The sequence below is a fragment of the Neofelis nebulosa genome, chromosome 2 (assembly GCF_028018385.1).
Source record: "Neofelis nebulosa isolate mNeoNeb1 chromosome 2, mNeoNeb1.pri, whole genome shotgun sequence".
Classification (NCBI taxonomy): domain Eukaryota; kingdom Metazoa; phylum Chordata; class Mammalia; order Carnivora; family Felidae; genus Neofelis; species Neofelis nebulosa.
Window position 1 is genome coordinate 180114274 of NC_080783.1, and position 14723 is coordinate 180128996.

General features: G+C 40.9%; 1 protein-coding gene across 6 annotated transcripts in view; it reads left to right on the plus strand.

Moving 5' to 3' along the window:
• The window catches only part of ORC1 (origin recognition complex subunit 1), a 32336-nt gene that overhangs the window by 7787 nt on the left and 9826 nt on the right, over positions 1 to 14723 (plus strand). For all 6 annotated transcript variants that reach the window (XR_009258132.1, XM_058717395.1, XM_058717392.1 and 3 more), the window contains 8 exons: positions 1558 to 1736; positions 3160 to 3478; positions 8308 to 8674; positions 9787 to 9891; positions 10480 to 10675; positions 13108 to 13205; positions 14033 to 14134; positions 14532 to 14703. Coding sequence is in view for 5 of the 6 variants with exons in the window: in XM_058717395.1 (XP_058573378.1) it covers positions 1558 to 1736; positions 3160 to 3478; positions 8308 to 8674; positions 9787 to 9891; positions 10480 to 10675; positions 13108 to 13205; positions 14033 to 14134; positions 14532 to 14703 (1538 nt within the window). In the remaining variant the exon portion in view is untranslated. The remainder of the gene's footprint in view (positions 1 to 1557; positions 1737 to 3159; positions 3479 to 8307; positions 8675 to 9786; positions 9892 to 10479; positions 10676 to 13107; positions 13206 to 14032; positions 14135 to 14531; positions 14704 to 14723) is intronic.

Below are 14723 nucleotides of genomic sequence, written 5' to 3' on the forward strand. Positions count from 1 at the left end.
AGGCTCCAGGCTCTGAGCTGTTAGCACAGAGCCCAATGTGGGGCTCAAACTCACGAACCGCAAGATCATAACCTGAGCCAAAGTCAGATGCTTAACTGATGGAGCCACCCAGGCACCCTGGTGTCCTTTAATTTTAGTATGAGGAAGATAGTGATGAATTTTGCAAATGTAACTTTTTTTTACAAGGGAGGAGATAAGTTGGATTGGGAAAGTATGTCAGTTGATGTTCAATCAAGAAAACAAAAAGATCTTTAGTTTTTCCCATAGGGACTTGTGTATAAGTGTTGAAAAGGCTGGAAGACCAAAAGGTGGTATTTCCCAGAGATCAGTAAGTGCAGAAAGCCATTACTACCCCTAATTCTAGAGGAACAAAAGGGAAGGTAGTGTTAACCAGAGGCTGCATGTCCACACTCACAGCCCTCAACTGACTTTCTGAGCTTTTAACCCTCTGCAAAGCAGAAAGGTAGGAATGGGGTAGAGCTCCAAAAGGGGAATTAAGAATAAAGATAGCAGGAGCTCCTGGGTGGCTCAGTCAGTTAAGCGTCCAACTTCGGCTCAGGTTATGATCTCATGGTTTGTGAGTTCAAGCTCCACATCAAGTTCTCTGCTGTCAGCACAGGGCCCTCTTCAGATCCTCTGTCCCTCTTTCTCTCTCTCAAAAATAAATAAATAAACTTTAAAAAAACAAGAAGAAGAAGAAAGATAGCAATTAGAAACTACATAAAACTGTGTCTTCCAAAAGCTAGGCAGAGAATGAATGACAGGATAGGTATTCTTGTGGCAGTTTGTATGCCTAAAAGGAATGTGGAGGAAAACCTCATGAAACTAACATCCACCAGGGGGAGCACATTGGCACGGTGGGCTTCTGTATTTGAGCTACGGGCCTTTGTGTATAGATTTTAGAATCTGTGTGTGTTGCTCCATTGGATGGCTTCAGGCTTTATCTGAAGTGAGGGAAGAGAAGAGGCGATGATGATGGTGCTGCTAGTGATTGTGTATGTCCTTTCACTTGGGCCTGATGCTGGTATGGAGTGATATTAATGTATATTAATATCATATTAATGTGTAAAGATAAAGCTAAAAAATGCAAGCATACGTTTGCTGGAAGTCACCTCAGTGGCTAATGCGCTAATTTTTGCCACAATTTTTGTTTTGCTATTTTTGGTGGCTTCTTTATAATCCCTGATTTGCCAGATTTGTTCAGTGCCTGTGTTTAGAATTGCTCCTCTCAAATGCCTTTTGTAACTTCTTTGATGACCGATAGCCTCATTAGGAAGTGGAACAAAATGAGAAAGACATGGGTGCTGGTGGAGTCAGATCGCTGCTGGTTGATCCTGTGACCTTTGACAAATTACTTAAGGTCCCTGTAACTTGATTACTTTGCCTGTAAAAGAGAGATAGCCATAATACCTACCTTGTAGGGTTAATGTGAGGATTAAAAATAATATGTCAATCAAGTATTATCAGGTGCTTAGTACAGTGTCTGGCACATAGGAAGTGTTTAATAAAATGTTCTTGCATTTTCTTAACCCTCCCTTTTCCACCTATCCCTCCTAGATTCTGAACCTCATTCCAAGAAACGTGCTCGAGTCCAGTGGTTTATCAGATTCTGTGAAGTGCCTGTCAGTAAACGGCATTTGCTGGGCCGGAAGCCTGCAGCACAGGAGATATTCTGGTATGATTACCCTGCCTGTAATAGCAACATTAATGCTGAGACCATCATTGGCCATGTGCAGGTAGGTGATGCCTTGACACTCAGTTCTTGAAGCTTATTTCTGGCTGCCTCCTAAACTGCATGACCTCAGAAATATTACTGGCTTTAATTTACCCTACGGAAATGCATTTTTTCCTGTTTGTCATCTTTTCTGCTTACCTGCCTACTTTATCTCAACAAATATTTATGGAGAGCACTTACTGTGTGTTAGGAGCCTCCTGGAGGAAGTGACATTTAGGTTGTGACCTGAGGGATGAGCAGGAATTAGCAAATGTATCTCAGTGGGAAATTATATTTAGCTGTGATTGTGGCAGACAAAGCATTGCAAGGCTGAATACACTTGCTTAAATGAGGACTTCACCTTGAGTAGATCAGTACAAAGAGTGTTAGTTGCTTAGGGCAAATTTATTTTACGTGATTTTGTGATAAATCAGGTTCCGATGAACTGTAGAATGAATTGAGACACTGGTTTGGAAACTAAGATACAGGTTATTTTTTGAGCTACCTCAGGCCCCTAAAATGGGGTTAGATCACATGATATGAAATAAGGTCTCATGGTGATTAAGTAGTTGGTTTATTTATTTTTTAACGTTTATTTATTTTTGAGACAGAGAGAGACAGAGCATGAACGGGGGAGGGGCAGAGAGAGAGGGAGACACAGAATCGGAAGCAGGCTCCAGGCTCTGAGCCATCAGCCCAGAGCCTGACGCGGGGCTCGAACTCACGGACCGCGAGATCGTGACCTGAGCTGAAGTCGATCCTTAACGGACTGAGCCACCCAGGCGCTCCTAAGTAGTTGGTTTAATGGTAGGGCAAAGAGACTTAGGTATGGCATGACCATAGTCTGTTTTCTTTTCCAGTCTGTGAGCCCAGCATAGCATATGCCTCAAAATAATTTGTCTCTGGAGTTAAAAGAGTGAAGGAGTAAAAGGCAGATATAGAAGTTGAAGTAGCAAAATGGGTCAATTTGGAAAGGCAGAGTGGGAAGAAGGTATTTAGGTAGGAACATAATGGGGTGTGGGGGATAAGCAGGGCTGTGACAAGCCAAGCTCAAATAGCGATGGAAGGCCATTTGGAAGAATACTGAGCACTCAGGAGGTAGAGTGGGGCCAGATTTTAGAAGGTACCAAAAACCAGTTTAATAATCAGATCTTGCTGGAGCTGGGAGCCATTATGGACTTGAGCAGGGGAGCGTGCTTAGAGAAGTTGTGGGGAAATTTGACATGAGTGAGTAGATTGGACTGGGAAAGAAAACAGCTCAGTGTAGGAGTGTCAGCTAGGAGTCTGGAAATTTGCTATGCCATGTCTGTGCCTCTTTAGTTTGGAAGAGTGACATTCCAGGTGAGGATACAGATTAAATGATTTTTAATCATCACTCTCATGAAGAATTCCTTGGCTCATTTGGTTCACATTTCTTCCTGTTCACCTGTACATCCTAAATTCAGGTAGTAGCATTAGGCCCAGATGAAGTGTTACCTATGGATCTGAAAGATGAGAAGATACTCTTTGTGAAACTGTCTTGGAATGAGAAGGCATTCAGACCACTATCCCCAGAACTATTTGCAGAGTTTGATAAGCTACAAGAAGGCAGCCTGAGGAGCCAGAAGCCTGTGGGAGTCAAGACCAAGAGCATAGAAAGCCCTTCTAGGACCACAGCAGAGCATGCGATCAAAAGGATTGAATCAAGGCATTCTACCTCCAAATCTCGCCGAACTCCTTCTCATCCTGTCACCCCAAGGGCAAAGAAGAAACTGGAGCTCAACGGTAAGTGTGAGATGGGTCACAGTGGGCAATATTGAGACTAAAGGAATATGATAAAATATTAACTCATATAGTATTGAGTTAGTGCTATAGTATTGAGCAGTGGGCCAGGTACTGATTGGACACGTGTTGAAACACACACAGTATAAAATTTACCATTTTAGTAATTTTTTAGTTTTTGAAAAATGTTTATTTTTTTTTTGAGAGAGAGGAAACAGGGGAGGAGCAGAGAGATAGGGAGACACAGAATCAAAAGCAGGTTCCAGGCTCTGAGCTGTCAGTACAGAGCCGGGCACAGGGCTCAAACTCACAAACGGCGAGATCATGACCTGATGCTTAACCATCTCCCATTTTAGTCATTTTTAAGTGTACAGTTAAATGGCATTAAATACATTTGTTTTTGTGCAACCATCACCATCATCTTCTAAAACTGAAGCTCTGCAACCATTAGACAATAACTCGCAATTCCCCATCCACCATCCCTGGGTGACTACCATCATTCTGCTTTCTTTTACTGAATTTGACTACTCTAGATACCTCATAGAAGTGGAATCATACAGAATTTACCCTTTTCTGACTGGTTTAAATTAGCATAATGTCCTCAAGGATCATCCATATTGTAGCATGTGTCAAATTTTCCCTTTTTAAAAAAAATTGAGGTGTAATTAACATTATATTAGTTTCAGTTATACAACATAATGATTTGTTAACATCTGTCACCACTCATGGTTCAAATAACTTTTTCTTGAGATGAGAACTTGTAAGATTTACTCTCTTACCAACTTTCAGATATGCAATAACTGTATTCTTAACAATAGTTGCCATTATATCTCCATGTACACTATATCCTCATGACTTTCTTACTTTGCAAATGGAAGTTAGTAAGTTTTCACCTCCTTCACCCATTTCACCCATCCCCTGATTCTGGTGATCACCAATCTGTTCTCTGTATCTATGAGCTTGTTTTTTGTTTTTTCACTTTTTTAAATTTAGAGTCCACATATAAGTGAGGTCATAGGATATTTGTCTTTCTCTCTCTGACTTATATCACTTAGTGGAGAGCCCTGAAGCTCCATTCATGTTGTTGAAAATGGCAGGATTTTATTCCTTTTTTGGCTGAAAAATATTCCTCTGTGTGTGTGTGTGTGTGTGTGTGTGTGTGTGTGTGTGTGTGTATCTTTATCCATTCATTCATTGATGGATACTTAAGTTGCTTCCATATCTTGACTATTGTATCTAATACTGCATGGAGGTACACATACCTTTTCAAGTTAGTGTTTTCCTTTTCTTCAGATAAATACACAAAAGTAGAATTGCTAGATTGAATGATATTTCTATTTAATTTTCTGAAGAACCTTCATACTGTTTTCCACAGTGGTTATACCAATTTACATTCCTGCCGAGAGTGCATGAGGGTTCCTTTTCTTCCATGTCATCAACACTTGTCTTTTTGATAATAACCATTCTGACAGATACGACATGTTGTCTTCTAATTTTGATTTGCATTTCCCTGATGATTAGTGATACTGAGCATCTTTCCATGTACCTGTTGGCTATCTGTATGTCCTCTTTGGAAAACTGTCTATTCAGATCTTCTGCCTATTTTTTAATCAGATTGTTTGTCTTTTTGCTGTTGAGTTATATGAGTTCTTTGTCTTTTTTGGATATCAACCCCTTATCCAATAAATGATTTGTAAATATTTTCTCTCACTCATAGATTTGCCTTTTCATTTTGTTGATGCAGAAACTTTTTGGCTTGATGTAGTTCCACTTGTTTATTTTTGCTTTGTTTTTGCTTTTGGTTTCAGATCCAAAAAATCATCTCCAAGACCAATGTCAAAGAGCTTACCACCTACATTTTCTCCTAGGAATTTTATGGTTTCAGGTCGACATTCAAATTTTTAGTCCATTTTGAGTTGGTTTTTGTGTATGGTGGAAGATAGGGTCCCATTTCATTTTTTTTTGCATGTGGCTGTCCAGTTCTCCCAGGACCATTTATTGAAGAGACTATCTTTTCCCCATTGTATGTTCTTGGCTCCTTTTTTGTAAATTAATTGACCGTGTGTGGGGGTTTATTTTGGGACTTTCTATTCTGTACCACAGATCTATATGTATGTTTTTATGCCAATACCCTACTGTTTTGATTACTATAGGTTTGTAATATAGTTTGAAATCAGGGAGCATGATGCCTCCAGCTTTGTTCTTCTTTCTCAAGATTGCTTTGGCTATTTGAGGTAAAATTTCCTTTTTAAGGCTAAGTAATAGTCTATAGTATATATATATACCACATTTTGATTATCCATTCATCTGTCAGTGGATACTTGGGTTCCTTTCACCTTTTGGCTATTGTAACTTATTGCTATGAACATGGGTGTATAAATATCTGCTCAAGTGTCAGCTTTCATTTTGGGTATATACCCAGAAGTGGAATTGCTGGGTCATATGTTAGGTTGTATTTTTAATTTTTCTAGGAACCACCATACTGTTTTCCATAGCAGCTGCATCATTTTACATTTTCACCGACAGTGCACAAAGGTTCCAATTTCCCCACATTCTCACCAACACTTGCTGTTTTCTGTGTTTTTATAGTAGCCAGCCTCATGGATGTGAGGGATGTCATTGTTACATAATTGTTCCCTAATGATTAGTAATGTTGAGCCCTATATCTTCGAAAGCTTTGCTTATTAAGATGACCTTGCTTTTAGATCCTTGTAGAAGAGATAAGAAATACGTATTTTAAAACTCTTAAATTCATACTGATACTTTTAATCTATACCACAGGGTTCTTCCTCACCTTCCCATATTCCATAGTTGTATCTCCCTTCTTTAAGAAGAGCCTTGGTTCTCAGGAGCAATCCCAGTACAAAGTAATTTCACGATTGCTATACCAATACTACTACCAGTAGTTAACTTACCAACTAAAGTTCAAAATTTATTTGCAGTTCTTTATGCCTTTAGAATATATCCCACTGAGGGAGTAAAGTTATTTTGATTGTTTTTTTTCTTTTCCCTCTGATGGTTATATTATTGGTGATAGGCAGTTAGGTTCTTTTATTTCTGTTTAATTTTAGGGCCTTTCCCACCTGTGATTAATTTTTTTAAGCATGCAAAACAGTAAAATAAGAGTCAAAGCTATTTAAAACAAGTGTGAAATTCAGAGAAGACCCATTCCTTTCTTTGCCCTTGTACCCTGTTTCCATTCCATCTTTTGTAGGTAATCAATTTTATTAGTTTCTGGTTTGTTTTTTCTGCGTGTGGTTTTTTTTTTTTTTTTTTTTCAAAAATCAGATGTATGTGTGTGTGTGTGTGTATACACATATATACATACATACATATATACACACATACAGACAGACACACACACATAAGCATATACTAAAACATGCATATAATTTTTTTTCTTATCCAGTAGAGTAGCATACTGGATATATCCCTTTTCATCTTACTTTTTTCACTTCTAATGTATTTGAAGCCATTTCATGGCGGTTCTGAGAGCTCAGCCTATTATGTGTCATTAGTCCTGAATTCTTTGTGTATGTGCCAAGTTTGTTGGGCATAAGTTATTTGTGTTCTTGATAGCCCCTTAGTACAGTCTATATTTAGGAGTTGAATATAAATTTGTAAAACATTTGGGAAATACCAGAAGATTACTAAAGAAATAATTGGCAACATTGCCATTTAGAAATAAATGGTGGTATTTTTTTGACTGTTGAATTTGCAGGACCTTGACAGTTGGGGTAAGAAATTTAGACTTGACACAGTTACATAATTAGAGGAGAGAGGATATGATGAAAAATTTTTAGATTGTTTTTAACAGAAAGATGGGAAAATGAGGTATGAAGGAGACCAGGACATTGGAACATTTTTATATCAATCTAGATATGAGTTACCCTCATATTCATCACACAGGTATAGATGGCTTCCTTCACCTTACCTGCAGCTGTTCCCAACAAAACAATGTGCTGTGACTAAAGTGAACTCCTCTGTGCGCAGTGCTTTCTTGCCTTGTTGTCTTCACTCACATCGATCTGATCTATTCTCTCCCTATATGCCCCCTTCCCTCCCCTTTCAACTCTGTTGAAATCTTGTCTTTTTTTCAAGGTCTATCTCAAAAGCCATATTTATTAGCACTTAGGTGCTTTAGGATGATTATACTTCATATTATAGACATTTACATGCATCGTCTCCCCAGTTAGACTAGAACATCCTGTGAATAGGGACCCGGATTGAGTTTCATTCAGTTTTTGTTTTCTCCTATCACCTGGCACACACCCTGCCATTTTTACAGCTCTGCTGATATCTGAATGAATGGCTGAGTTCCTGGTGCCTTTGGTCATGGTAAAGGGGCAAATCCAAATGTGGGTCTGTGCATTCACAGAACCCATTTGATTGCCCCCAGGGATCCATCTCATCTCTATGGATAGATATAATCTGAGTTAAGAAAAATCTAGGCCTTGGTGTTATTGAATGCAGCTACCGATAGAAATTGTTTCAAATGCTGTTGAATGGGGGCTGAGAGGTTGCAGTATCACCCTTGGTTAAGAACCACTGTTTTGGTAGATTACTTCAGGGAAATTGCTGAATCACAGAAGCTGATTTAACGGTTGACTTATGGTTCTAACCAGGAAAATTATCCATGGAATTTAGGAGAGACAAAAAATAATAAGAGCTTCCTGGCCTGGGGAAAGAAAGCATGCAGTAATTACAAATATGGACAGCGCATGTCTTTGTGTAACTTCAGGGGATGAATTTAGCTAGAATGAGATTGAGGGTGTTAATAGTGCTTATTACAAAATTCATACATCATCTCTGGTGATTTCTCTTGGGATTAGGTTTCCCTAGGACACCCAACACTAGGATTTCCCAGCAGAATTCAGGGGCCTCGTTGGATTCTCCTGGAAGAAGTAAACGAAAAGTGACCCTCTCTGAAATCACCTCACCTACTAAGAGGTCTCAGCCTGATAGACTTCATACCTCGTCTCCAACTCTGAAAGCCCCGCAGAAAACTGGAGAGATTCAAAGCTCATGTGCCAAGGATGACAAGAAGGCTTCACCTGACTGTCACAGGATCCTGAGAATCCGAGTCCCAACTTTGAAAACCACAGAGATTTGTGAGGAAGGAACACTTACCCCTATCAGGGGTGGCTGGAAATCCTCGGTGCCTTCTGTGGTTCTGAAACCAGAAAACATCAAAAAGAGGTGATTGGGGGTGTTACCCTGCCTCCCACAGAGCAAATTGAGATCCTTCACATGATGTGAAATGTGTGGGACAGAGTTGCTAAAGTTAGAGCAGCAGATCTCATATCTGACTGCTGTAGAATCACCCAGGAGCCTTTCCAAAACACAGATTTTGGAGCCTGTTCCCAGACATTGTGAATCTCCAAGTGTGAGGCCCAGGAATCTGCATTTAGAAATGCTTTTTAGATGATTCTGATATACCTAGCTGTCATTTGGGGGGGGGGGGGGTCACTGCTCTGGAAGATAATTTCCCAAACCTGGATTGCTTCACAGTCCTGGTATGGCTCTTCGCCACATATTAACAGTCAGTTTCTTAGTCTGTTGGGTTGGATTTGTTGTTGTTCTTGTTGTTTGAGAGAATGAGAGAGCACAAGTGGCGGGGGGGGGGGGGGGGTGTGGAATCTTAGGCAGGCTCCACACTCAGTGCGGAGCCTGATGCAGCGCTTGATCCTATGACTCTGGGATCATGACCTGAGCCAAAATCAAGTGTTGGATGCTCAACCAACTGAGCCACCCAGGCACCCCTGTTGTTGTTTTTTTTAACTGGAAACCGTTCTCAAACATATAGTACAAGAAGATAATGCATCTAGAACAAACTTTACAGTTTGACACTAGACAATGTTTGTAAATAATGGGCTGCACAAATAATGTGACAAGACAGGAATTATACATTTCAATATTTCCTGCTCAGAGACTCCAGCACCTGGTCAATAATAGGTTTGCTTGGTAAATGCTTTGTATTTAATATGTAGCTACATTTCTGCTAACCTTGAGACTGGACAGGAAATCCATCAATACCTCAGAATCAACAAAAGACAAGAAACTGCCTGGGATTAGTATACTCTGGTCTGTAGTTGAGAAGGGCACAAGTCTGATTTAAATGATAAGCTTTAGTCAAACTTTGTTTTTGAGTCAGACTTCGATTATAAACATTTTCGCAGAGTGTTATTGGTTCCTCCAATGTAGCTGTAAAAAGAATAGGAACCCATTAGTCCCCTTGACTACTTCGGATGCTGCCACTGATTCCTAGTGCTCAAAACCGTTTCTTGTAATCTTGCTGTAATATCTTGCAGGGAGGCAGAAGAACCAGAGGCTCAGGATGGAGCTACCACTACCCCCCATCGGATCCATAGAAAGAGTTCTCTCTTGACTTTGAATCGGATTAGGCAGCAGCTTCGGTAAGACTTCCTTAGCAGGCAGAAAACGTTTATCACTACCATCTATGATATCTATAATCTTATTTCTTAAAGCCTGGCATATTTTTCTGTTATTTGCTACTCTGTTAGATTTACCTTTTACTAAGTATGTCTGGGATTATGTTGATTTCACATAAATGTCATAATTTGAAAGCGGCAAGAAACACTACCCTGGGATCAGGTGGCTCCCAGGACTTCATAATTGCACCCAGCAAGACTTAGTGAAGTGCCTAAAAGAATGAACTTTGATTCTGGCAGCTTGGATTTGAACCTGAGCTTTGTTGTACTATGTAACCTTGGGAAGGTTACTTAACTTTTCTAAGCTTCAGTTTCCTCTTCTACAAGATGGGAATGACAAAATACAAGTCACAAGGTTGTTGAGGAATTTAACAAGATAATATAAATAAAGCCGTTAGCAGAGCATCACAGTAGCAAGGGCCCAAGAAGCAGAGCACATCTTTTGTTACTTGGTTGCAGGAAAGACTGTAATACTTCTAATCCACACTGACCTACTAGGGAACTTCTTATTTAGACACTGAACATCAGAAAATAATGTGTCCCACCATTCAGGTTTTTAGGTAATAGTAAAAGTAACCAAGAAGAGGATGAGTTTCTGCCGGCAGCAGAGATTTCAGACTCTAGCAGTGAAGAGGAAGAGACTTCCACACCACCCCTTCCAAGGAGAACATCCAGTAGGGTGTCCAGGAACCTATGCTCTTCCATGAAGTCATCCTTACAGACCCCCTCAAAGACACCAAAGAAAACTGTAAGGTTCTTTTAGATTTGTTTTCCAAGGAAGCATCCTTCTCTTAATTTTAAAATTGTGATGGCTAAGGTCATACAGTTAGTAACAGCTGGATTCTGAGCACAGGTCTGTCATACCTAAAGTTATTCCACTTGGAATATTCATAGAGGAAAGGACCTAAGTGAACCCTAGGACTGAAAATGAAACCAGTTGATTTTGAATCCATATTCCTTTTTTTTTTTTTTTAAATGTTTTTTTTTTTGAAAGAGACAGAGTGTGAGCGGGCAAGGGGTAGTGAGAGAGGGAGACACAGCATCCGAAGCAGGCTCCAGGCTCTGAGCTGTCAGCACAGAGCCTGACGCAGGGCTCGAGCTCACAAACCGTGAGATCATGACCTGAGCTGAAGTCGGTCGCTCAACCGACTGAGCCACTCAGGCACCCCTGAATCCATGTTCCTTTTAAAATACAGAACCAGGGGTGCCTGGAGCCTGCTTCAGATTCTGTGTCTCCCTCTCTCTCTACCCCTCGCCCTCTCATGCTCTGTCTCTGTCTCTCTCAAAAATAAACATTAAAAAAATCTTTTTTAAAGATACAGAACCAAATAGCCAAGGGCCAAACTTCTTGAGGAAGGAACAAGACTTGGCTCTATACCTACATTTTCCACAAACACTAGCAGAGTGTTTTATGCATAATCTGTGTAGCTGGGATGCAGGGGTGCAAGAGCACCTGCCCGGGGGCCCCAAACAGACCAGGTTCAGCCACTCGCCGATGACAAAATCTCAAAGGCAGAGAGAGGAATGTTGGTGAAACAGGAAAGGAATTTATTTCAGTGAGGCCAACACTGGGAAAACAGTAGACCAGCATCTCAAAGACTGTGTCCAAAACGCCAGCAATACTTAACAGGTTCATACAAGGAAAATGTGGGACAAAAGTGAGTGGATAAGTGCAAGTGGGCAGTAAAGGTCAGGTTGATGATTGTCTCGGGGCCAGTCATGCAGGGTCTTGCTGGCATCAGAGCAGTTCTGATTGCTTTTGAGGGGTAGTTTCAGTTACCATCATGGGATACTTTGCCCACATTAAGAGATAAGCTGGAAAGACAACTAAATAAGGTCAAAATAGCAGTAAAGTCCTCTTTCACGTGTTTAGTGGGTATTGAATCCAGAGCTGTTGATTTTGCTGTGCTCCCTGATTCACCTGAGAAACAGGGAGCACTACTGAAGTGTTGGTAATGAATTGTGTAAAGTAAGATGGAAGAGATAAATGGACATCTCTTCTGCTTCCTGGAACTGTAGCAGAATGTTGAAAGCTATTAAAAGAGGGTCTTCCCATGTTCAAATGTGTTTGAGAAATGTTTGGATTACACAGTTAAATTGGTTCATTGTCATAGGACTTCTCAAGGCCATTAATTTATTAATGTTACTGTGATCTTTCAAGAGAGCATTAGTGTGTGAGTCTTTGATCAGGAAACTTTTTTCATGGAGCATATTGTTTTAAGGAAATGGCTGTTTCGGAGACTTTTCCTAGAGCTGATCTCCATTTTTCCACATCAAGAGAAATGTGATTGGGCTTGGCTTGAAGTCAAAAAAGACCTCCAGGGAAGAAAATCAAGTAGATCTCCTTTGGATTACGGGTAATCTTACCTGGAGTTCCTCATTATGCTAATAGCTCAGCAATGTTCTCATTGCATCTGCTGGGTCCCACCCAGAACAAGGGGTATTTAATAGATATAAAACTGTTAGGGTCTTTCTGTCTGAGTAAGAGGTGGAGAGATTGTTATTACCCTACAGCCTGGTGGGAAGCAGGTGGGTAGGTGCAATGCCCCCACAGAAGGGAATGCTTTGTGGAAAGACCATAAAGATGGGGTGGCAGGCCTGCTCTAGTGAGCCAGTAGCAAGAAAGAAAGGAGACTACTAGGACTGTTAGCTCAGACTGAACAGTGACCTTGGGGTTTGGAGTGGAAAAATCTGGTGGGGTCTCTCCAAGTCTGTGGATTATGGAAGTCCTGAGCTAAAGTTTGACCAAATTTTCAACCAAATCTAGAGGAGAAGCCTATGAGTCAAACTTGGTTTATACCTCCGACCCTACCCTGTATTGGGCAGAGTAGTTAGGGTTTCTTAATAACTTGTCTTTCAGGATAAGATTTTAATAGTATTTAGCCCATACTTTAAATAGTATTTAATCCATACTTTCAGTCTTTACTTAGATTGACATTTTCAAATCCTAATACTATGTGTAAATTAGAAACAAGAGATTGTATTTGGCCTGTGAACAGTGTATATACCATGTGGAGAGAGCGACAACCATGGTACTTTATACAGAAGGGAACCTAAAGGAATTCACCACCTCTCTTTTTATCAGGTCATCAGGAACCAGATTTGCTGATGTGTCCTAGATGCTGTTTTGCTTTGTTTTTTTTTTCCTTCTAAAATATGTTATCTTTTTTTTGAATACAGCCCAAGCCTAGTACGCCACGTCATGCCACTCCCCAGATCCGTAGCCGAAACCTGGCCGCCCAGGAGCCAGCCAGCATACTGGAGGAGGCCCGGCTGAGGTGACACTGCTCATGGGCCCCTTTTAGATAGGCAGAAATGGGACTCTGCTTTCATTCACATAAAACAAATAATTTGTGGGGTGCCTGGGTGGCTCAGTCAGGTAAGCGTCCAATTCTTGGTTTTGACTTAGGTCGTGATCTTAAGGTTTCCTGGGTTCGAGCCCTGCGTCAGGCTCTGCACTGGTAGTGCAGAGCCTGCTTGGGATTCTCTCTCTCTTTCTCTCTGCCCCTCCACCACTCGCACTGTCTCTGTCTTCCTCAAACTAAATAAATAAAACTGAAAAAAAAATTTTTTTGAGAAAAACAAGTAATTTTTAGTCATTTGTATACATAATAAAGGTAGGGAATAAAATGAACGTATGTATTTTAGAGAGAAAAAACCCTTCAAGTCTGGGTGAGCTAATGTGGACAGGCAGGTTCTACTGCCACCACTTGCTCAGGGATAGAAGGTGACTGATGAGTCAGAACACTGCTTCTCAGTTTTGGTACCCTTTAGAACTATGCAGGGACCTTTTCAAAATACATAAGGCCTAGATCATCAGAAAACAAGTAAATCAGAATCTCTTGTGGGATGAGGTCCATCCCTATGATTTGGGGAAACCTCCCCATGTGATATGTACCCATAATGAGAACCTATGAGTTAGGTAATTTGGGTGGAGAAAGGGATTATGAGGCGAAATGAAGAGATTTGAGAATGAAGGCATTCCCATGGATTTGTGATTGGGGTTTCATGTGGAAACTACAGATAATCCTTTCCCATTTGTTACTGAGTATATGGTGACATATTCCTGAAGTCCTCCTTTTCCTTTATTTATCACCAATTATAGGCTGCATGTTTCTGCTGTACCTGAGACTCTTCCCTGTCGGGAACAGGAATTCCAAAACATCTACAACTTTGTGGAGAGCAAACTCCTTGACCATATGGGAGGGTGAGTCCTGCTGAGGCAGATAAGACGGTCAGGGGGAAGGCCCCTGCTAGCATATACCATCTCAGGTGTCACAGTCAACCAAATGGTCTCTCCCCAGTGTCACAACAGGCAAAATCGTTGCTCAAACTTAAGGCTTCTAAAGCAGCTTTTGTTGTCCACGTAATTCGATAGGAATAGAAATTCTGTCTTTCAGAGAAAATGAAAATACAGCATTGCTTGTAGAATGAATGATTCTGTATAACCAGGTCCTGTTCTGACTAGCTTCCAAGGATGGCCCTTATTGCCCCCATCTCCACATTTCAGGGGTCTGGGTCCTTCCCTCAGCACATATCCCCCATACCTCTAACTGGCAACAGTGTGAGGCAGCTAGCCCACAGGTCCTCCTTTCTTGCCATAGGTGCATGTACATCTCCGGGGTCCCTGGGACAGGGAAGACTGCCACTGTGCACGAGGTGATACGCTGCCTGCAGCAGGCAGCCCAAGCAAATGACGTTCCTCCCTTTGAATACATCGAGGTCAATGGCATGAAGCTGACAGAACCCCACCAAGTCTATGTGCAAATCTTGCAGGTGAGTAAAGCTGTTTGGGT